Below are 22,902 nucleotides of genomic sequence, written 5' to 3' on the forward strand. Positions count from 1 at the left end.
ATTGAGATTATTGTTCCTTTTGGTAGTTTGATTTGTATTTGAGTACAAACAGGTATTACAATTTCTTGTGTGAATTAATATTTTTATCTTAAAATGTTGTATGTGTTTGTGTGTATTCAAATTGTTCATCTATACAATATCCTAGCATGTTTCATTTAGTGCAATGGCTTTTGGTTTTTGCCACAAGATTGCTTTAGGTCTGTTGTCTCTTTTTTAGTGGAAATATTGCTTCAGGCCTTTTGAAGATTTTTATCTGAGGTAGCTGCTGAATATAAAGAAGATATACTACAATAGACTAGGAAAAAAGCAGGAGAGAGAATTTAGCTGCATCAAGGTTTGACTAAAAGGTCAAAAAATTATAAATTCAGAATCATATGGAAATAGAGAATACTTAAACGTTGTCAGAGATCGCCAAGTCAACAAATCTAACTTGTATAACCAGTTAATTAAACTACATTTCTGTATTTACAGTGTTGTAGTTATATTAACCTAATGTTTGTTTAATGGTTTCTCTAAGGTTTGCTAAATCTTGAACTGCAACTGAAAAATGCAAGTTTGCTTACTTTCACCTCTACAATATTGTCCACCTCAGACCCCCACCACACACACTTTGAAACCCTTAAACATACCTTTATCACCTATAGACAACTATTTTGACACACTCCTTGCTGGCCTCCCATTCTCCAACCATCAGAAACTTCCAACGTGTTCAAAACTCTGCCGCTCGTGTTCCGTCCTGCAGTAAATCTTTCTCGCCCACCATTTCTATCCTTGCTGACCTACCTTGACTCTATTCCCCAGCACATTAGATTTAAAATCCTTATCATTGTCTATAAATCCCTCCACAACCTTGCCCCCACCCAATCTCTGCCATCTCCTTCAGCCCTGCTTTCTCTCCCAAAAGCTCCATTCCTGAGTCCAGCCTGTTGTACATCCTCCCTACACCCCATCATTAGTTTTAAAGCATTCAGCTATCTTCCCTCTTGCTCTGGAACTCCTTCTGTAAGCCCCTCTACCTCTCCCTTTCTCCACCTTCTCAAAACCTACCTCTTCAACCAAACTTTTGATCGTCCTTCCTGTTCCTTCCCTTCTTGGCTTTGCAACCATTTTGTTGTGAAGCACCTTGGGATGTTTCTTTAAGGGTGCTATATAAATGCAAGTTGTATAGCTATCTACAAATGTATTAATGAGAAATTTGAAACCTGTAAATGTCACATCATCTAATTTTTACAAAGAGCATTAGACTGCTGAATATCTGGTTGCAGCTGCATAAAAGAAAACTTTAGGGTGCATCTCCTATCACGGAATGACAGACTATGGCCACCGTTGGTTAGCTTGCGTGAAGGTCAGCTACTATTGCGATTTGAGCCTGAGAACGCAAAAGTACTCAAGTAAGCACTTAGCTATTGGGTTGCTGATTAAGCAAGTCAAGTGTTTTAATTCTGTATTAAGTTGTCGGTTTTAAACTAGCTGCAAAATATTTTTAGGATGTTGATGATTTCTTCGAACATGAGAAAACCTTCCTTCTAGAATATAATAACAGAATAAAGGATGCAGCAGTTAAAGCAGACAAATTGACAAAATCGCACAAGAGTAAGTAGCATTTTTTGTTGTGCTGCATTGAAATGTGAAGCAATGCCAATGAGGTATATAGAATATTGGTATGTTAGACAAAATATTCATCCCTTTTCTTTGTACTGAAACCTTTCGTTGTATTTTTGTTATTCCTGTGGGGTTAAAAGTTAAATCAATAGAAAAATGCAAGCATGGACTACCACAAAATACATTATTGTTTTCAAAGAATGCTTCATTTGGCTAGTTACAAACATTTCCATTTTAATTTTACATAATTATTTATTCACTTCAGAATGATGGAATGCATCCAATCTGCATAAAAGTGGCAGCATAGCAAATTCACCCATGGAACTAATTATGGTGCTAGTTATTAAATAGCATTGAGAGACTGAAGCAGAAATCCGTATGGGGTGGAGGGAGGGTCTTACTTTAAAACAAAGTGAGGGGTGTGAAAGATTGGGAAAGGAACTAAGATTTGGATGAGTGTCATGCAATGACTGTTGTGGGGTGGAAAGGAAAAACCGATGCACATAAACAGGCATGCTGAACAGGTACTCAGAAACAGAACATTTTTATTATACGTTCGTGAAATATCTTAATGTCGTACACTACATGGTTTTCCTTTTCAGATGTGGCAGATGACAACAGTAGAATTAGTTCAACATTGTACACTTTAGGAACTCAAGACTCAACAGATCTATGCAAGTAAGATTTATTACATGCTTGTTTTTTCTAGATATTACGTATTCATTCTTTCAGTGGACTGCATAATATATTATCACTTGAATTATGAATTGGGGTTTTCCCGATGGCTCGTTGGTCCTGGTGGAACTAGGGTTGCAAAGGGGTGGAAAGTTTCCGGTAAATTTCTGGAAATTTTCCACGGGAAGTTTAGCTTGGGAATTTTGCCCAAAAAAGCACATGCTAGCATAATATTGTTTTTTTTGTATTTCTTTTTTTTCCACAGGTCCTCTGTTAAAATTACTAACCGAGATGGAATCTTAATTATTAAGGAATTTCTTAATCAATATATGTTTATCTTCTTACTTGGCTTGTTTTAATAATTACAAGTTTTGTGTGTGACTGTGAACAAATGTGTCCTGATTGAGTGGATGAGCGATTAGCTCCCTCTATTTGTAATATTTGCATATCGAATTGTGATTGGCCTGCTATATTGTCCTCCCACCAGACATGCTTTGTCTACTTATTTGCTGGAGGCTGAGTATAACAGAGTCCAAGGAAAGCTCAAAGAAACGATAGCGAGCACAGACACGAAGGACAACAGACACACAGGCACATACATTGCTGATGAGCTGAAAGCGGTCATCAACGATCTTGGATCACAAAAGGTCTTTGCAGTAGTTACTGACAATGCTGCGACTATGAAGGCTGCTTGGGCTCAAGTGGAGGAGGCCTACCCTCATTATGTCTATTGGGTGCGCAGCTCATGGGCTTAACCTGCTCCTCAAGGACATCATGGGTTTGAGAACCATGGAAGCACTGTACAAGAGAGCCAAGCAAGTTGTTAAGTATGTCAGGGGAAAACAGGTAGTTGCAGCAACCAACAACTCCAAGCAAATGACAAAGAACAAGAACACCACGCTGAAGCTGCCCAACAACACTAGATGCGGTGGCGTTGTCATAATGTACAACAGCCTTCTGGAGGGTAAGGAGTCGCTGCAAGAAATGGCAATATCCCAGTCTGGGGATATGGAAACCACCATCAAGAAAATACTGCTGGATGATGTGTTTTGGGAGAGAATGGTTAGCAGCCTTAAACTACTCTCACCAGTAGCATCTGCAATTGCTCAGATTGAAGGAGATGACGCTGTCTTGTCAGATGTTCTCGGGCTTTTTACTGTTTTAAAAGAACAAATCAGCATTGCCCTACTCACATCCCTGCTGCTCAAAGCAGAGGAGAAGGCAATTGTTCAATTCATACAGACGCGTCAAGAATTTTGTGTCAAGCCGATTCATGCTGCAGCATACATGCTGGACCCAAAGCATGTTGGGAGACCAATACTTTCTGGAGAACAGATCAACAGTGCTTACAGTGTGATTTCTACCCTCTCACACCATCTCAATCTGGATGTGGACAAAGTTCTGGGAAGTCTGGCAAAGTTCTCTACCAAGCAAGGTCTTTGGAATGGGGATGGGATATGGGAATCATGCAAGCATATCAGTACACATACCTGGTGGAAGGGACTTTGTGCATCTGAGGCCCTGTCACCTATTGCATCGGTGATACTCCAAATCCCACCTTCATCAGCGGCCTCTGAACGAAACTGGTCACTTTTTGGGAATACGCATACAAAGGTGCACAACAGGCTGACTAACAAGAGAGTGGAGAAGCTGGTGGCTATCCGGGCGAACCTACAACTTATTGAGCCAGATACAGAAGTGTCCACCACACAGCTAGACACTGACACAGAGGAGGAAATGGACACGTCAGAGCCAGAGTCAGAGAATCAGGAGGAGCAATGAGGAGTAGAAGACTCAAAGGGACAAAATAAGGACAAATTACAGGCTAAATAAGCTGACGCTCTTTTTATTTTAGATGGGTCTTTTTTGTGGGGGTTCAATAAAGTTCAAAATTATAACCTAAATAAAGTTTTGAAAGCCTGTTTTTATTTGTATGGAACAGTATGTCTATTTTGACGACAAAGATAATCTAAGGGTCAGAGACAAAAACCATCAGTGTGCAAAAAAACTCAAAATTCCCATAAATTCCTGAAAATTCCCATGGAAAGTTTCCTCTTTTAAAAAATTCCCAGAATTTTGCAACCCTAGGTGTAACATTAAGTCATACATCCAGAATGTGCCTTGTTTGATTCCCACTTTGTGCTGATGTAACTCGCTTTAGTTGAGGCAATAGTTGGGTTGCCATAATTGGCTTTGGTGTCACTGAGCTATGGAGAGGGAAACGTCAGCAAGGATTCCCAGTCTTGCTTGTTGTAATGATTCATGCTGGAAAGCCTGTGTGCAATGAGAGCAGGATCTGGTTTGGCTGTGATGCCCTCCACAGTGAAATAGCCAACCGATGCTCACTGACACTCGTGAAGAAAGGCCACTTGGGTGAGGTGACCGAGCGCTGCTGGTGTCTGTGGAGATGGATTCCAAAGAGAGTAGGTGGCTTTAGGGGAGATGGAAGGAATGAGGTTGGTGGGTGGGAGGGGAATTAAGACGACAAAAAAATTTACAACTGGAAATGGGTAGTGAGGCTGAAATTCAATCAACAGTGTGATGATTTTGGTCTCTTAACTAGTTTTACAGCAATTCCTGTAAGCCCACCTTGTCTGTTATTCTTCACCCCTCCCTGTAACAATTCAGAAATGTATGTTTTTACATGATCCTCCCTAGCAGAGTTGTGTGATATTGAAGATTAACAGTTATGCAATAATATGTTCATTGTTTTAGGCATATTCTCATGCTATGCTGCATAATCTCTTTGAAAGGAGGGTATTGCATATACAAAAAGTAAAGTGAGAAAAGACCATCAACCATACCCCATTCATTCAGTGTTGCAACCTTACACACTGTTCACCAACCCCTAAACCATGCTACCCTGGGAGAGGCAAAAAAACCTGCAACCAATTCAGGGTAAAACTCTGGGTTGTTCCTTTGTGACTCCCTAAGGCAAAAGTAAAACTTCAGGAGCCTGTGGTTGTCCATGATTTATCACGATCACAACTAAATCGCAACTTACTCCCATAACTGGAAATGCATTCTTCCCTCATGACCATGTCAGGTTCCCTTGTATAGGACAATAGCAACTTGATACTCAGTGTGTCTCAGCAGTTTGTACCAGAGGGTGATAACTCTCATTTAATCTAACTCTTTGCCTATTGATTTTATAGAAATAGCCTCTAGTCCTACCCTACCTATCCATTTCAAATAACTTATCTAACTAGACTGTATCCAATCCCTTCATTTTAAAAGCTTCAATTATAATTTCCTCTAAAACCGTGTTTCTCCAATGTAAATAACCCAACTCTTGGGTCCTATTATAACTAAGGGCCTGTAATGATTAATACTTTACCTGTATTGCCTGCACTGAATTTCTTATTTTCTAATATTTCTGTAATGTTAGATACAACTAAGAACAGGTTAACTCCTAAGCCTGCATGCAGCATTTTTCTCAATATTAGGCTAACTACTTGGTTTTTGTCTCCACGCAAGTAATTTGGAATGTTAATTAGTAAACACGAAGGAGATCATTGTGTATCATCTGAAGCATTTCACACAACTGTTGTAAGTAGTTCCCTTGTGATCTTGTGGAATAGTCCAAGCATCGTTTCATTTCATTTGCACGGCAAGGGGCGTGGCTGGGGCAATCATTTGGGAGCTGCATGCTCTTCCATCAAAAGGAAGGCGTTTTGTTTAAGATGATAACTTCGATTGATGGCTCAGTGTGGTCGAACTTCTGACAATCACATATTAAAAGGAGGAGCTCACAAGTTTGTTTTCTCTATTTTGTTTGCTTCGGTGTCTCACTCATTCACGCTCTCTCTCACGCACACACACACCCCTAACAGAAAGTCAAAACAACATATGTTTTGATTAGTTTAGCTAGAAAGTGGGCCTACGTTTCGAGAGAGAAGGTTGGCACCTTTATTATTTTTCCATAACTAAAGATTATAAGAAACTGTTAACACTGTAAAAGTTGTATACTGTTCATATTTTATTTATAAAATAAACGAGTTTGTTGGTTTGAGGTCAGGCCTTATCTCAATAATGATTTTCATTCCGCCTTCTCTAGAGGGGAATGCATAAGGCAGCACATGTGATTATTACAATAGCTGGTAATGTTATGGTCCGCGGGTCATGCTATCGTTTAACTAGATACTGGTCAGTAAAATGTGCCCTGCATCATACAAGTGACCAGTGAGACTGAACCATGCAAAACCCGAAAATTGCGATAGGGTTCTAAGATTTAGTATTATCCTGTTTGTCCTATGCACTCTGTCCAGAGTGTCTGTATCCTTCACCAAGTGCAGCAACCAAAGCTGGACACAGTACTATAAGTTGTAACCTACCAGAGCCTTGTACAGCCTAAATATATTACTCTTTGTTTTGTATTCAGTGGTCCTGGCAGTGCAGCCTAAAAATGTATTTGCTTTCTTCATGGTCAGCTCACACTGCTTGTGCAGCTTTAACAAATGATTGACTACTACTTTTAATAGGTACTCCTACATTGTGTAAACATGCTAAGAGTTTCCTAACTACCAAGTCAGTCACTGCACTTGTCCACATTAAATAACATTCGCTACACACAGGCTCTTCCACTTGACTTCTCTCACTCAGCCTGCAACCTACTAGTTTGGTCTGACTTATGATCTTCCCCATTTCCTTGAGCAACCTTGGATAAATGACATTGGGTCCTGCAGAACAATCAATCTTAAACACGTTCATCTTGGCTAAAATGTATTTGTAGTGCCTTCTAATGAAGTCGTTTTAGCTACACACCTGTCCTGTAACACTGGAACCATGGTATCCTGTTGAGAAGTGAAAACTGATGCAAAGTATCTATTCAGCTCATCAGAAAATCTTTTATCTTTATACAGACCCTGGCAAATCCTTCAAAGGACTAATGTGGTTCTTGATTGTCCTCTGATTTTTAACATAGTTGTAAAAAGCTTTGCTGTCACTATTGCAATTGTCCAGTTTTTTTTCTAATTCCATTTTCGCACTCTTAATACAGAAACATTTATTGCATTTAAATAAAAATGTGAAGCACAAAATAATTTGTTCTGTACTGTTACACAATATTAAACATTATGATTCGATTCTGTAATGGGTTAATCATCTTTCACAGTAATTTATCCTGAAGAAATCTAATAGTCTTTTCATTGTACAAAACAAAGTCCTGGTTGCAGGCAAGATGAATAAAATGGATTAGTTGTTTTGCACCATTTTTGATACTGATGTGTCAGTTGGAGTTCAGATGTGATGTATATAATGTAAACTTTGTTATGGAGTTCTCCACCATTCCAGAACTCAATGAACTGCTGAACTAAAAAAAAAGCCTTGCAGCTTTTAACCTATATTTATTTCAATTAACTCATGTTTTCTGATGAGCTTGCAGGTGGTTTCTTGACCTTACAGACAATGCTCAACAGTATTGTAATTCATAGGAACAATCAACACTGTTAAACATTTGACATTGGACAAGGAGACAAAAAAAAATTGCATGACTTTTGCACTTGCAGACTAGACACACAAATGAACTATTTGATGTTTGGTAATCTTTGTTTTGCGATCTACTTTTTCAATCAGCCGTAGTGCAAACGTACACATTCAACACTCATGTCAAAGAGGTTCAAATGATAGTTAAGCTCAACTGGGTAGTAGTTGTCTCCTGAACCAGGAGATTAATTTATATTCTATCTGTTATAACAATTATGGCCTCAGTCAGCTGAACATAGTTGGTAGTACCAATTACAAGCTAAAGAGCAAGATTTTCACTTTGCATTATGTGTAATTAAATCATAAACATGTTCTTTATAATTTATGATTTTATTAGATGATGCATAGATGAAACCTTCTCCCAAGAGAGCCATTGCATTGCCATCATTGCAGATCAATACTGTTACATGATTCATGGGAGTAAATTATTTTGTGATTCTGAGAGAGACGATAGTGTTTAATCTTTGGTTTTGCATTGTGTACTTGCTGTTTAAATGTGCATCAAAAAGCACCAATGCAAACCTTTATTCTTTTCAATACATTCATAGTACCACAGAAATAACTGACCGTAAAGATTGGAGAAAATTATAATTCATGGGTTTTTAACACTAATGGTGCAATTTTGTTTTGTGGGAGATACAGATACTGACAAAATTGTTAAATGTCACCAGTCAATGCATTTTTAAGGAAAGGTAATTTTTGGTTTGAGACAGAACACTTAAGTATTCTATTTTTGCAATGATGGTGCCTAATGAAAACTGGACGGCTGCTTTCACATTTTATATCTTTTCCCGCTGAATAAACAGGAACTCCGTTTAGTAAATACATCCAATTTATTTTCTCTTCCAATCAAGGATTAACATTTCCAAAACTATGGCTGTAATTTGGTTTTGCTACTAAGTATATCTGTTAATACTAAAATATACTATGCTGTATTTACTAATTTTGAATATAATGTTTTGGGAGAGAACTGTCTGTCCACCAGATGACAAATGTCAGCAATAGAGGAATGCAATATTCTTTCCACCTTTAGCAATGTCCGTATCGCACTTCAGAATCAGTTATAGCACAGATAACATTTTTTGATACCCTGTCTATCATTGAGCTATGGTTCAAACTCGGAAGCATCCCCACTACACCAGTGTGACATTTCTGCTTCCGGCAACAGCCATGTTTATGGCTTGTCTGCATGAAACTGCCAATTTAAGTTACGAACAGTTTTGTGGTATGAATTTGTGCCCAGTAAGAGGTGGGTTGAGACTAGCCAAACTCATTTCACTTATGACTCCTAGAGGCATTATTAAGAGGAGACTCATTGTTCAAACCCAGGTCGTAAAGGTGTTGAGGACGTGCCTTGACCTAGTGAACCACAAGTTTTTCCTTAGTTTTGAATGGTGACTTATAAAGTACTTTTGTTGGAATGATTGATTTAATACATTCCCTTTTTTCATTAAGTACCATATATTATTTTTGGAAAAAAAGTTACAGTTTGATAATGTGTTCATAATTTTGTTTCAGATTTTTCTTGAAGGTATCAGAGTTATTTGAAAAAACAAGGGTATGTCAATTTTGACTTGCATGCATCTAGTTTGACTGACTTTCCAAATTATGAAATTTAGCTGAACTTTCCTTCAAAGGTTTTTGTTAATAAACCATGTTACCTTGTTCAGCATTGGTGTGGATATACAACAACAGCTTCCATTTATATAGCACCTTTAACATAGAAAAAAACCTCTCAAGGTGCTTTACAGAGGTGTGTGGAAAAAGTAAACGCCAAGCCAAGGGAGGAAATATTAGGAGGGGTGACCAAAAGCTTGCTCGAAGGAAATGGGTTTTTGAGGAGAATCTTAAAGGAGGAGGATGAGGTACAGAGGAAGAGGGGTTTAGGGAGGGAACTCCACGGAGTGTGGGATCTAGGTAGCTGAAGGCATGGCTACCGATGGTGGGACGAGGGGAAGGGGATGCACAAGAAGCCAGAGTCAGAGGGGGTAGTGGTGGGGGTGGGGTTAAGGCTGGAGGAGGTTGTAGAGATGGAATGAGCAAGACCATGAAGGGATCTAAACATAAGGATGAAAATGTTAAATATGCAGCAGTGGGGCGATTGAGAGCCAATGTTGGTCAGTGAGGCCAGGGGTGATGGGTAAGCGGGACTTAATGGAGCAGAGTTTTGATGAGCTGAAGTTTAAGGAAGGCCAGCCAAGAAAGCATTGAGGTACTGAGTGGAGGTGAAAATGGCAATCCGAGGGTTTCACTAGCAGATGTGCGGAAGTCGATGATGTTCGAGGTGAAAGGGGAGGATATAGGGTCAGACACTCTGCTCTGGGGCGAATAGGATGCTGAGTTTGCAGATCAACCTGACACCGTGGCCGGGGAGACAGATGCAATTGGTGCCAAGAGTTTGTGGCAGGGGCCAAAGGCGATGGCTCCAGTCTTCCAATGTTTAATTGTAAAATAATTATGGCTTGTCCAAAATTGGATGTCAGATAAACAATCTGACAGCATGGACATTTGAGTCAAGGGAGGTGGTGGAGAGGTAGAGCTGGGTGTCATCAGCATATATGTAGAAGCTAACCCCATGTCTTTGGAAGGCGTCGCCAAGAGGTAGTATGCAGATGAAGAGGGGGTCTAGGATAGATCTTTAAGGGATTCCAGAGGCAACAGTGTGGGGACAGGAAGGGAAGGCATTACTTGAGATGTTCTAGCTATGATTGAATAAGTAAGAGTGTAACTAAGCGAGGACAGTCCCACTGAGCTGATACAATGGCGGAGAGGCTTGGGGGAGATTCGTGTGGTCGACCATGTCAAAAGCTGCGCAGAGGAGCGATAATGCACCATGGGGTGGTAGTTTGCAAGGACCAGAGGGGCCAAGGGTGGGTGTTTTCAGGAAGGGTCTTGACGGCAGTTTTGGAAGGGAGAGGGACAATCTCAAAGTAGAGGCAACCATTTACAATGTCACCTAGCATGGGGGTCGGAGTGACGTTGAATGGTCAGCAGTTTAGTAGGAATGGAGTCAAGGGAAGTGGAGGTGGATATCTGGAATGAAATGAGCTCGGAGAGAGCACGAGGGGAGATAGGAGAGAAACTATGGAGGTTCAGGGCTAGGGCAGGGAGGAAGCTTGGGTGGTTTGACTTGGTGGGAAGTGGGGAAGGAGCAGAGTGACGAAGATGTCCATGAGCTACTTGCATTTGTTGGGAGGTGAGAGTGGAAGAGGAGATAGGTTTAAGGAGATGGTTGGTGGTAGAGAAAATATGAGTGTTATCTTTGCTCTCCAGAATGATCCTAGATAGTGGGTGGTTTTGGTGGTGGAGAATGAGGCCCAATAGAGCTTGATGAGGTCCAGCCAGATCTGGTGATGGATGGCTAAACCGGTTGTGCGCCAGATACGTTGAAGTCTACACTCCTTGGACTTGAGGGAGTGATGATGGCTATATCAGTGGGAATGACCCAGATGGAGACAGTAAAAGTGTTTATGGGGATAAGGGCATCAAAGGTGAAGGTGAGGTAGTAGTTGAGCAAATTGATAGCTTCAGAAATATTATGATGAATCAAAGGCTAAGCAGTTGGGAGTTTGAAAGTACAATTGTAAATAACTTGGGAGTTTTTCTTCAAGGATTAGAAGGGAATGTGGGTGGTGGATGATGTCGTTTCAAATAAGTGATTGAAGATGGCCTTGTCAGTGATCAAGATCACGGGAGTGAAGAGGGAGCAGGGGATGACAAGGTCAAGGACATGACTGTGGAAATGGGTAAGAGTTAATGTGGAGCGAGAGGTTATGGGAGAATAGAAGCACAGTGAATTCAGAGGAAAGAGTTGAGTTGAAATTGGTGAAGATAAGGAGTCACTCTGTGCAGAAGCTGAGGGAGGAAAGGAGGAAGGATATCTCTGCGAGAAACTCTGGGTGGGAGGGAGTCGATGAGCATTTTAAAGGAGAGGTGGAACAAGGCAAGATGCTCAAAGAGGAAGAAGGTGCCAGAAGAGTAGGACGAGAGATGAAAGTACAGAATACATTTTTCAATTAGGCCAGTTTTAATGGACAGAAAATCACATGCTAGAGATGCACAATTTCCCAGTATGCTGCTCCAGTGTGCACTGGGAGCACTGAAGCGGACAATCTTCCCTTTGATGACTTCCCTGTTGGTTCGGGGAGCTTGCTGTACTGGGAATTATAGATGCTAACCCATATCCTGCCAATATGCAGTGCAGTGTCTGGACATAAACTTCTTATGATATCCGGTTGTGAGCAGTCATTAAATTTACTTTAAAATGGTTTATATTAAAGTTTCTATATTCATGAGTCCTGACTACAGAGCCTTAGGAGTAACCGACAGAACATGGTAGACTAATGCATCTTGGGGAAAGTTGCAGGGAAATAGGATTAAAGGGGCTAGCTCCAGATGAAACACCAACACTGGCACAGGTGTGATGGTATCCTTCTGTGCTGTAATTCCTATAATTTCCTCTTCTGATCCTAGCTTGTGTATATCTAACTTAAACTAGCGTATTTTAAAAAAAATCAATTAAATTTATTTGTAGTTACTCTTGTCACATTGCTGCCATTTGTGTTTGTATTAAAATTTTTACTGTAACTGTTACAAGGACGAATTGACCATGTAATTATACCCTGCTTGATTCTTCAAATAAGTAACATTCTGTGCTAAAATTATAACCAGATATCCATTTTTTTCCATTTTGAAGAATGCAGTGAATTGAAAAGTTTTATAATTTTTGTTTCTCTGAAAATCCACAGTATAAGAACTTCAGTATTTTACTGCAGACGTATTTATAGGTTTTGGAATATTTGTAAATTATCTGTATTCAAAAGGTCACGGTAAACATTGTGTAGTTACCCATTTATCAGGAATGGGTACAAAAGATTAACTACAACAGTCTATTGGCAGTTATGTTTGAAAATTGCCTGTTTAAGCATTCAGTTTAATTGAATTTTGTATGAAATTTTTGAAAGACATAGGCTAGTGAATTTGATAGTAGTTGGTTTGGTTCATGCTTCAACAGACAGAGGTTACTTTCAGTTTGTACTTGATTTCTTGCACTTAATTTTCCAGAAAATAGAAGCACGAGTGTCAGCAGATGAAGACCTAAAACTTTCTGATCTTTTGAGGTATTACTTAAGGGAATCGCAAGCTGGTAAGGTAAATCATTTTTTAGCCAGTTGTTGTTTTTATACAATCCTGTAATTTCCGATAATATTTTTAGGAGGCTCCCTTGATTTCTCAGCAGGCTTAACCAGTGAGTCGTTGAAGCATACAGACCAGGATGATTACAGATTCGAAGGGGGGGGATGAGAGTAATTTTAACTGCCGGCGGGTTTCTGGTGGGAAACCGCTAGAATCATAGAATGGTTACAGCACGGAAGAAGGCCATTCAGCCTGTCGAGCCTGTGCCAGCTCTCTGCAAGAGCACTTCAGCTAGCCCCTTTCCCCGTAATCCTGCAAATTTCTTTCCTTCAGATACTTATCCAACTCCCTTTTGAAAGCTGTGATTGAGTCTGCCTCCACCACCCTTTCAGGCAGTGCATTCCAGATCCTAACCACTCACTGCGTAAAAAAGTTTTTTCTTACGCCGCCTTTGGTTCTTTTGCCAATCACCGTAAAATCTGTGTCCTCTGGTTCTCGACCCTTCTCCCATTGGGAACATTATCTACTCTGTCCAGACCCCTCATGATTTTGAACACCTCTATCAAATCTCCTATCAATCCTCTCTGCTCCAAGGAGAACAACCAAGCTTCTCCAGTCTATCAACGTAACTGAAGTCCCTCATTTCTGGAATCATTCTCGTAAATCTTTTCTGCACCCTCTCTAAGGCCTTCACATCCTTCCTAAAGTGTGGTGCCCAGAATTGGACACAGTACTCCAGTTGGTGCCGAACCAGTGTTTTATACAGGTTCATCATCATTTCCACAATTTTGTACTCTATACCTCTATTTATGAAGTCCAGGATCCCGTAAGCCTTTTTAACTGCTTTCTCAACTACCCTGCCACCTTCAACGATTTGTGCACACATACCCCCAGGTCTCTCTGTTTTGTGCACCTGCTTCAGGATTGTACCATTTAGTTTATATGTTCTCTCATTCTTTCTACCAAAATGTATCATTTCACACTTTTTTGCGTTAAATTTCATCTGCCACATGTCCGCCCATTTCACCAGCCTGTCTGTCTTCCTGAAGTCTATCACTCTCCTCATCGCTGTTCACTATACTTCCAAGTTTTGTGTCATCTGCAAATTTTGAAATTGCGCCCTGTACACCCACGTCGAAGTCATTAATATATATCAAGTAAAGCAGTGGTCCTAGTACCAACCCCTGGGGGACACCACTGTATACCTTCCTCCAGTCCGAAAAACAACCGTTCACCACTATATGTTTCCTATCATTTAGCCACTTCCGTATCCATGCTGCCACTGTCCCTTTGATTCCATGGGCTTCAACTTTGCTGGCAAGCCTATTATGTGGCACTTTGTCAAACGCCTTTTGGAAATCCATGTGCACTACGTCAACTGCATTACCCTTATCAACCCTCTCTGATACCTCATCAAAGAACTCAATCAAGTTAGTTAAACACGATTTGCCTTTAACAAATCCGTGCTGGCTTTCTTTAATTAAGCCACACTTGTCCAAGTGACTGTTAATTTTGTCCCTGCTTACTGTTTCTAAAAGCTTCCCCACTACTGAGGTCAACCTGACTGGCCTGTAGTTGCTGGGTTTATCTTTATACCCTTTTTTGAACAGTATAACATTTGCAATTCTCCAGTCCTCTGGCACCACCCCCGTATCTAAGGAGGATTGGAAGATTATGGCCAGTACCTCCACGATTTCCTCCCTCAGTTCCTTCATCCTAGGATGCATCCCATCCGGTCCTGGTAACTTATCTACTTTTAAGTACATCCAGCCTTTCTAATGCCTCTTTATCAATTTTTATCCATCAGGTATCTCCACTCCCTCCTCCTTCACTATGTCTATGGCAGCATCCTCTTCCTTGGTGAAGACAGATGCAAAGTACTCGTTTAGTACCTCAGCCATACCTTCTGCCTCCTTTTTGGTCCCTCATCGGCCCCATCCCTCCTCTTGCTATGCTTTTACTATTTATATGCCTATAGAAGACTTTTAGATTACCTTTTATGTTGACTGCCATTCTATTCTCATACCCTCTCTTTGCCCCTCATTTTCTTTTTCACTTCTCCTCTGACCTTTCTATATATAGCCTGATTTTCATGTATTTGCAACCTGACATCTGTCATCCACACTCTTTTTCTGCTTCATCATATTCTCTATCTCTTTCATCATCCAGGGAGCCCTGACTTTAGTTGCCCTGCCTTTCCCCCTAGTGGGAATGTACCGCAACTGTATCTGAACTATTTCCTCTTTAAAGGCAGCCCATTGTTCCATTCCAGTTTTGCCTGCCAATCTTTGATTCCAGTTTACCAGGGCCAGATCCATTCTCATCCCACTGAAATTGGCCTTCCCCTAGTTAAACAATTTTATTCTAGATTGCTCCCTGTCCTTTCCATAGCTAATCTAAACCTGATGATACTATGATTACTGTTCTCTAAATGTTCACCTACTGACACTTGCTCCACTTGACCTACATCATTCCCCAGAACCAGATCCAACAATGCTTCCTTGTCGGGCCGGAAACATGCTGATCAAGAATGTTCTCCTGAACACACTTCAGAAATTCTTCCCCTTCTCTGCCCTTAACACTATTACCAGTCTATATTAGGATAGTTGAAGTCCCCCATTATTACTACTCTATAGTTCTTGCACCTCTGTTATTTCTCTGCAAATTTGCTCCTCCATATCTTTCCCACTATTTGGTGGTCTATAGAATACATGGTCAAATTTCAGTTAGTTGTCTGCCCGCCCGCAGCAGTATGAGGCCTCATTCACATGACGTCGGTCCACTTCCCACTTGGAATGGGTGGGAAGTGGTTGCTGGTCTCTGGTAAATTGAGCTGCATGCTCCATCCTGGCCCCACAAAGGAAAGTAATTAAACTTATTTGGAGGGCATCTTCAGCTTCCTGATCCTCAATTCTGGGCTTCACCTGGTGGGAAAGCTGAAGTTAGAATAGTTGTCGGGGCCTGATAACATCATCAGACCCCAATTAGCATATATGAATTAGGTTAGAATTCTCCCAGCTTTGGGCTGGCGGCTTAATGTCTGTTAAAATTGGGAACTATGGGATCGGGGCAGGTAAGTAATCCAGGGCATTTTAACTACCCACCTGCTTGGTTTCGGTGGGCAGGTAGGGTTAAAAATCACCCCCCCTGTTGAGTCTGTGTGTCCCAGTTATGCTTATGATCAATCACTGGACACAGACAACAAGAATAACTTTTAACAGGTCTTTACTATTCGGAGGTCAGGGCTGAACTGCCCAGCAAATCCCTACACAACACTTATATACCGGTGTGGTCACCACCGGTATTACAGTATACAGCAGCCAAGAGAAAGTAGTACATCTCTTAAAGTAGTTCTCTTAAGGTGGAACAGGTTACATACACCACAATCCTCCCTTTTTAGCTTAACAGTTATATCCCCATTTAACATAACATAATAACATATATATATATATATATATATATATACAACTTCATGCAAAACAGTTCAAAGATTCAGTCTCTGAGGAGGCCTCCTGATTCGAGTTGGATAACTCCTTTCAGGGGTCTCTGATTCTCGTTGCTGGGGTGACTCATCTAGTTGGTCTCTTATGGATTGGACATCATCAGGTACATTCACTTCTGAGGTAGATGCTTCAGGTTCACTAACTTCTTCCACGGTTGTCTCTGCCGTAACCATGGGTTCGACCCTTGTTCTCGATTCTGCCAGTTGGTCAGCATGACGCCGTATTACATTTTCACCAATATCTACTGTGTACATCAGGGGTCCTTGTCTGGCCCGAATTGTTCCAGATTGCCATTTCTCGTTTTTCTTTGCCCTTGTGGACCACCTTTACCTCTATCTTCCCAATGGGGTACACTCTTTGCCCCGTGTATGTTTTCAATACAATCTCCGTATCCCGTAGGGTAATATGTGGGAATAACCTTTTGTAATCTTGCTTATTCATGACCGTCAATGCCGATCCAGTGTCCAATTCCATCTTCACTTGGACTCCTGCTATCTGAAGTGTGACCCAAATTGTTTGGAGGTCTGCTTCCTTACCAACATTGTGTACTCTTAGACTACCCAGTTCATTACTGCTGGAGTCTGAATCTGACTTCAGTTCTCTGTTCGTTCGAACTGTTCTCTGTCACCTTGTGTACCTTTCTGTACTTTTCCTGCGGTGACTTTTTGTTGCTGGTCTTCTTTCCTGACCGGCATACTTTAGCTATGTGACCAAGCCTGCCATATTTTCTGCATTCCTGATTTTTGAACCAGCACTGGTTCTGATCGTGCGTTGTCTTTCCACAACGATAACATTTTACTGTACCCAAGACCATTTGATTGGTGCTGAGTTCCGGTGACCGTAGCTGCATTTCCGCCGTGCCTCTCGCTGCGGCATCGTGCGATGCTGCAATAGTGACAGCTTTATCAAGCGTAAGATCATTCTCCTCAAGCAGTCGCTTTTGTGTTCCTTTTAACAATCCACACACAAATTTATCTCTCAGCGCATCTGCTAGTCCTGTTCCAAACTGACAGTACTTTGATAGCTTACGCAGTTCAATTAAAAGTTCAGCGTTGTTTTCGTCTTTCAGCTGCGTTCTTCCGTAAAATTTAAATCGTTCCGCTATCATCAGCGGCGTGGGGTTTAAATGATTTTTCAGGACAGTAACAATATTCGCGAAAGTCTGATCCGCCGGTTTATCTGGTGATAGAAGGTGCTTCAATAGCCCGTATGTCTTCGCACCCATTGAGCTTAATAAGGTTAGTGTTTTCTCATCATCTGGTACCTTATTTGCTTTGCAATAAACTTCCATGCGTTCTACATACGTGGTCCAATCTTCGATATCGCTATCAAAGGTATTAATGTTCCCATGTTTAGGCATCCTTGCAAGTTTTTAAATTTTTCTTTTTCTCAAAATGGCGGCTTCCCGCGCTTGTCTTCTTCCCCCGCCTACTAAAATGGCGGCTTCCCGCGCTTGGCGGTCTTTCCCGCGCTCGTCTTCTTCCCCCGCCGACTACAATGGCGGATTCCCGCGTTTGCCTTCTTCCCCCGCTGGCTGCAATGGCGATTGCCGTGCTGCTGCCGTTCTCGCCTCCCCAGCGGTTCTCAATTCCCCGACGCTGCTTTGCCTTGCAGCCCGGTCCTTTACACCGGCTGCGTTTGATTTCTCCGCGGCTCTCGTGCCTTAAGCTGCCCCAGTCGCTGCGCCTCTCGGCCTCAATTGCAGCCCGGCCCTTTTTACCGACCGTGGTCGAGTTTTCCGCCCTTATTCCTCCGTTTTCCCTCCCCTACTCCACAGCCAACGCGGCCGACTTTCTGCTCGTGTCGCTGATCGGCTTACCCACCACCGTGGTAGAAGGGATGATCACTGCCTGTCGCTGATGGAGGGCTTCGTGGTCAGAATTTTTCTTTTTAACCCGGGTTCTCGATGCCTCCCGTGCGATGGTGCTCAGCAGGATGATGAGGGCGGATGCCTCTTCTCGACGCCCGTTCTGAGGACGAAGCTGCCTTGGATGTAAAACTGCCGCAGGGTAAGATCGGACTCGTCGCCACTGTTGAGTCTGTGTGTCCCAGTTATGCTTATGATCAATCACTGGACACAGACAACAAGAATAACTTTTAACAGGTCTTTACTATTCGGACGTCAGGGCTGAACTGCCCAGCAAATCCCTACACAACGCTTATATACCAGTGTGGTCACCACCGGTATTACAGTATACAGCAGCCAAGAGAAAGTAGTACATCTCTTAAGGTAGTTCTCTTAAGGTGGAACAGGTTACATACACCACCCCCCCCCCCCCCCCGAGATACAGTTGGTGTTGAGTTAGCTGATATCAGCCTAGGAAGAAGTAGGGATATTACAATAAGCCTTAGCGACATTGTGTTACAAGGGGGAAAATCGGCCAGGTTTCCTGCACCTGATCCCAGTGTGATGTGCAACGCTGAGCACCTGCTCAATTTTCCTTGGTGCACCTTCGTTATATATTCATGGCAGATACCTGGCACTACTGGGACCTATAGAGGGTGTCTGCTTTTGTGAGAGTAGAAAATCTGGTGCTGCTGCAGCATTATACAGTGTTGAGATTCACGTATCTCTGGTAAACAGGATCAAGTGCAAACCAATATGGTGGGTATATTGTGTTTAATCAGAGTTTAGGATGGAATATAACACACTAGTAATACAGCAAAAACATACGACCGTGACAAGCAGCTGATATCAGACCTGATTGGACAGACGGCTGGCATGCGTAAACAGTTCTCTGGCTTCTGCTCTCTCTCTCTCTCTCTCTCTCTCTCTCTCTCTCTCTCTCTCGGGCCTTCGATGGTGAGCATGGGATCACTCTTAAAAGTGTGTTTGACCAGCTGTTCGGCTCTCCCTTCCACAGTCTGTGTGCAAGCCCTTGGGGTGTCACTTTTTATTCTCTTTTTAGGGGTGGGCCTGAGGCCAAGTTATTGACAAGACCATTTAACCTATAGAGGTTCCTCCAAAACTGCATCAATCAATGACAGCTTAAGTTCTTTGTCTTGGTGTTTGAATGAAAGCCCTCCCCAAAAGAAGGCCTCATTACTTCATCCTTGTTTTTACAAATTGAAGGTTCCTCCATTGGAATCCATCTTACCTCTTTTTACTCTCTCCCCCTTCCCAACAAGTACAAGGCCCGGCCCTGTCCCTCTTAATCATGGCCCCAGCCAGAGCTGTCGCACATTAACCAGTCGCTATCTCACCTTCATCTAGCAAATGGCCCATTCTAAGATGGATACTTTATCCTCCTCAAATTCCTTTCATTCTATGTCTTTTCCTAATTAACTTTTAATTATCTTCACAAGCAGTTCTGCTAAACAAACTCCAAATTCTATCTGTGGAGATTATAATATGGTTATTAGTAATAATGGAAGAAACATAGGCTGGCCAAATTAAAGATACATTAACAAAGTCAAAACCCTATAACTTACAACAACAGATAACTAGCCTGGTAGGACCACCCTATGGGCCCCTGTGTGGAATGTTTGTTTCACCTAATCTAACTGATTAAAAAGACTGTCTCAAATTCTAATACAAGCTTCCCAGGAAAACGAAACTTATCATTTAAAAGCCATATACATTTTTAGGCACCCCTAGTTTCTAACAGGCTGCAGCAGCTGTCCGGGCCAAGGTAGCTATTTTGTGTCTACCAATTTGGCGCAACATTGTGTCTGAAGCTGATGGCTTGTCAGGGCACTTTAAACTCTTAAATTGAGGTTTAATCGTCTAATCTGGGAAAGGTGGAGCCAGCTTTTTAGCCCCGAGGGAAGGAGGCCCCTGAAAGGCATGATTCAGGCCTAGTGGAATGTAGTGGCTGCACCTAATTTCCTCTCCTACAAGTGACCTTTACTCGCAACTGGGCATGCAGGGAAGCCATGGAATACACACATGTATCTCATTTCTGCACCTGTTCTCGCTCCCATTAAGGAATGCCTTCCGAAATCTTGATTGCATTCCATACAGAATGCTTTCACATTCTCTTTCTTAAAAGGGAAGCAGCCCACAGCCAAAGACATGGACGAGTCACCTCAATCCCCTACGGTTACCTCTGCTAATCATCAATCAGACTCCTCGGAACCTTCTGCCACAGGAAAAGTACAAGGCTGAGATTGTAAGGACACACAAAAATAGGCAGCAAGGATCATAAACAGTGGGAAGGCTGTCACATTTGTTTTTGGTAAAATGTTTTACTCACTGACAGGATATGTCGTAATGATTTGAACCAAGTTTGGGGAAGGCCTGTATGAAGGAGTTGCAGAATGATTTCTAAAAGGTAGCCTTGGTAGCTTTGGAGGAAAACTACATGTCGGAAAGCAAATTATTTGAATTTGTTGCTAAACGGGGGCCAATATGGCAGGATTCATTTTGCAGTGTTCTCAGATCATAGTTACCTGAAGAGTCTCTTGTGAGCTGTACCTCAGCTATCTGGCAGCAGGCACAACTTGGTTATTGCCTCTTGATGAAACGCAATCTCTTTGAGCATTGCCAAGTTGTCAGCTTGAAGTAACCTCACCTGGGTCTATAGACATGGGCACCAGTGGGTAGCGTCCAGAAGATGCCTGATTTGTCTGACCTGTTGTGGTTCTCCTGCTCCTTCTCTTACTCTTAGAAGAACGGCCCAAGGGAAACCCCACTATTTTCTGGGTCCACGAGTCTCCCAAATTCTCCCCCTCTCCCCAAACAAAAATGCACCTACCAAAGCTCTCGCAAGGAGCTGATTTAAATGAAAAAGAACAATACAGGATGCCTTCTGCAGTAGTGTTCTACTTCAAAGTAGTTTAGAAGAATTATTTTTCCTTGCCCCAGTGTCTCTTTTACTAAGGTGTTTTCCATGGGTGCTGATGAACGGAAATGGAGCAAGCCAGCAAACCCTGCCTTCTGTCATTAATTTGGTATGATTGGCATTGTGGACTGGACCCAGTGGGGATGGAAGAAAATTCTCTTTGAAGTTTCTTAGCAGGGATTCACCGGTAGGCCTCCCTGCCCCATTTTCCTCCATTGACCATCCCAGAGTTACCCCAAAACATTGTTAACCTGGAGAAAAAGTCAGGCATAACTGTTGAGAATCATACATGAATGATGGCCACTTGGGCAAGATACCAGAGGGTACCAGATAGCTATGGGGCCATACCCCAACAAGGAATAGATGGCCAAAGCTGGAGATGGTGAGGAACATTTTATATTTAAAAAATTGAATCTAAATGTTGGTGACATTCCATCTACTTGATGTTGTTTATGCTTTCCATTGGTTTGCTTTTGACAATGCAAAACATTAAGCAGCAGTTGCAGTGGAAACATTCAAACTGACTTATATGCACAGGTTCAATTTGTATAGTCTTGGGCAATTTTCATGGACTTTGTATATTCTCTTATTTTAAAAAATGTTATTATACATGCTGCGTGACTTTGTGCACAGGACCTCCTTTATAGACGAGCAAGGTCATTAGTGGATTATGAAAATACAAACAAGCTACTGGATAAATCAAGAGCTAAAAACAAAGATGTGCTTCAAGCTGAGACCAACCAGCAGTTATGCTGTCAAAAGTTTGAGAAACTTTCAGACTCAGCAAAACAAGGTAAATGTTTACTATCATTACATTTCAGAATTACTGTTTTTAAGTAGAATGTTTTCATGTACGATTGAAAGTTTTGCATGTGTTTGTTGGGCTACTTCTCAGAAGTAGTGCTGTAGTGGCGCTTCGTAATTTCCAAACATGCAGCCACTGAGCTTTGAGGCTTTAGCAACGAGTAGACGCGTGTCGAAATAAAACGTTCCAAACCATAACTTTATCTTTAAACTGTTTACTGTAACACCTTACAAACAGAATTACAAAGCAAAACACGTTTAAACGAACACGGTCAAAAACTGTATTGCTCCAGCCCTCAAAGCTTCTGCCTTCTCCAGCCTCGTGGTGCTTGAGCTGTAAAATGGCTGGATACCATGTGACAAGCTTAAGGACTGTACCATGGTATAGCAAGAATAAAGGGGGTCACTCAGCCTATACTATTGTAACAAGAAAAGAGGGGGTTTCTCAATACAATAAGTCAGTCAGGTAAATTAACTGTATTATACTATTTAACCAATATTTTAAAGTATTTTCTTTCTTAAACTTTCATGACTCTTACAAGTGCTATAAATCTCATTCTATGGCCTATCAGTTGAGTAGTGGAGCTGCATAAAATTAGAAACTGTGGCGGTGCCCATTTAAGAACATAACATAAGAAGCAGGAGCAGGCCAATCGGCCCCTCGAGCCTGCTCCGCCATTCAATAAGATCATGGCTGATCCAATCTTGGCCTCAACTCAACTCCACTTTCCCGCTCTATCCCCATACCGCTTGACTCCCTTGTAGTTCAAATGTCTGTCAATCTCCGCCTTGAATATATTCAATGACAGCTCTCTGTTGAAGGATAGGAAAAATAGTTGTAATGGTTTTTTATTGGATTAAAAATAACTTTTAAATCTTCAATGTATAGTGTTTTTTATTGACTGACTATATTT

General features: G+C 41.6%; 1 protein-coding gene across 3 annotated transcripts in view; it reads left to right on the forward strand.

The window, feature by feature from the left end:
* Positions 1-22,902, forward strand: part of snx6 (sorting nexin 6) — a 57,683-nt gene that overhangs the window by 30,625 nt on the left and 4,156 nt on the right. For 2 of the 3 annotated variants that reach the window (XM_086003372.1, XM_086003371.1), the window contains exons 8-12: positions 1,488-1,593; positions 2,205-2,280; positions 9,280-9,319; positions 12,826-12,912; positions 21,818-21,977. In XM_086003372.1, coding sequence (XP_085859498.1) covers positions 1,488-1,593; positions 2,205-2,280; positions 9,280-9,319; positions 12,826-12,912; positions 21,818-21,977 — 469 coding nt within the window. Of the gene's footprint in view, positions 1-1,487; positions 1,594-2,204; positions 2,281-2,764; positions 9,320-12,825; positions 12,913-21,817; positions 21,978-22,902 lie in introns of those variants that run through there. The other variant, XM_086003373.1, reaches the window with a different exon arrangement.

This window comes from Somniosus microcephalus, chromosome 12 (genome assembly GCF_052327205.1).
Source record: "Somniosus microcephalus isolate GS21.2 chromosome 12, FLI_Smic_1.0, whole genome shotgun sequence".
NCBI classification, from domain to species: domain Eukaryota; kingdom Metazoa; phylum Chordata; class Chondrichthyes; order Squaliformes; family Somniosidae; genus Somniosus; species Somniosus microcephalus.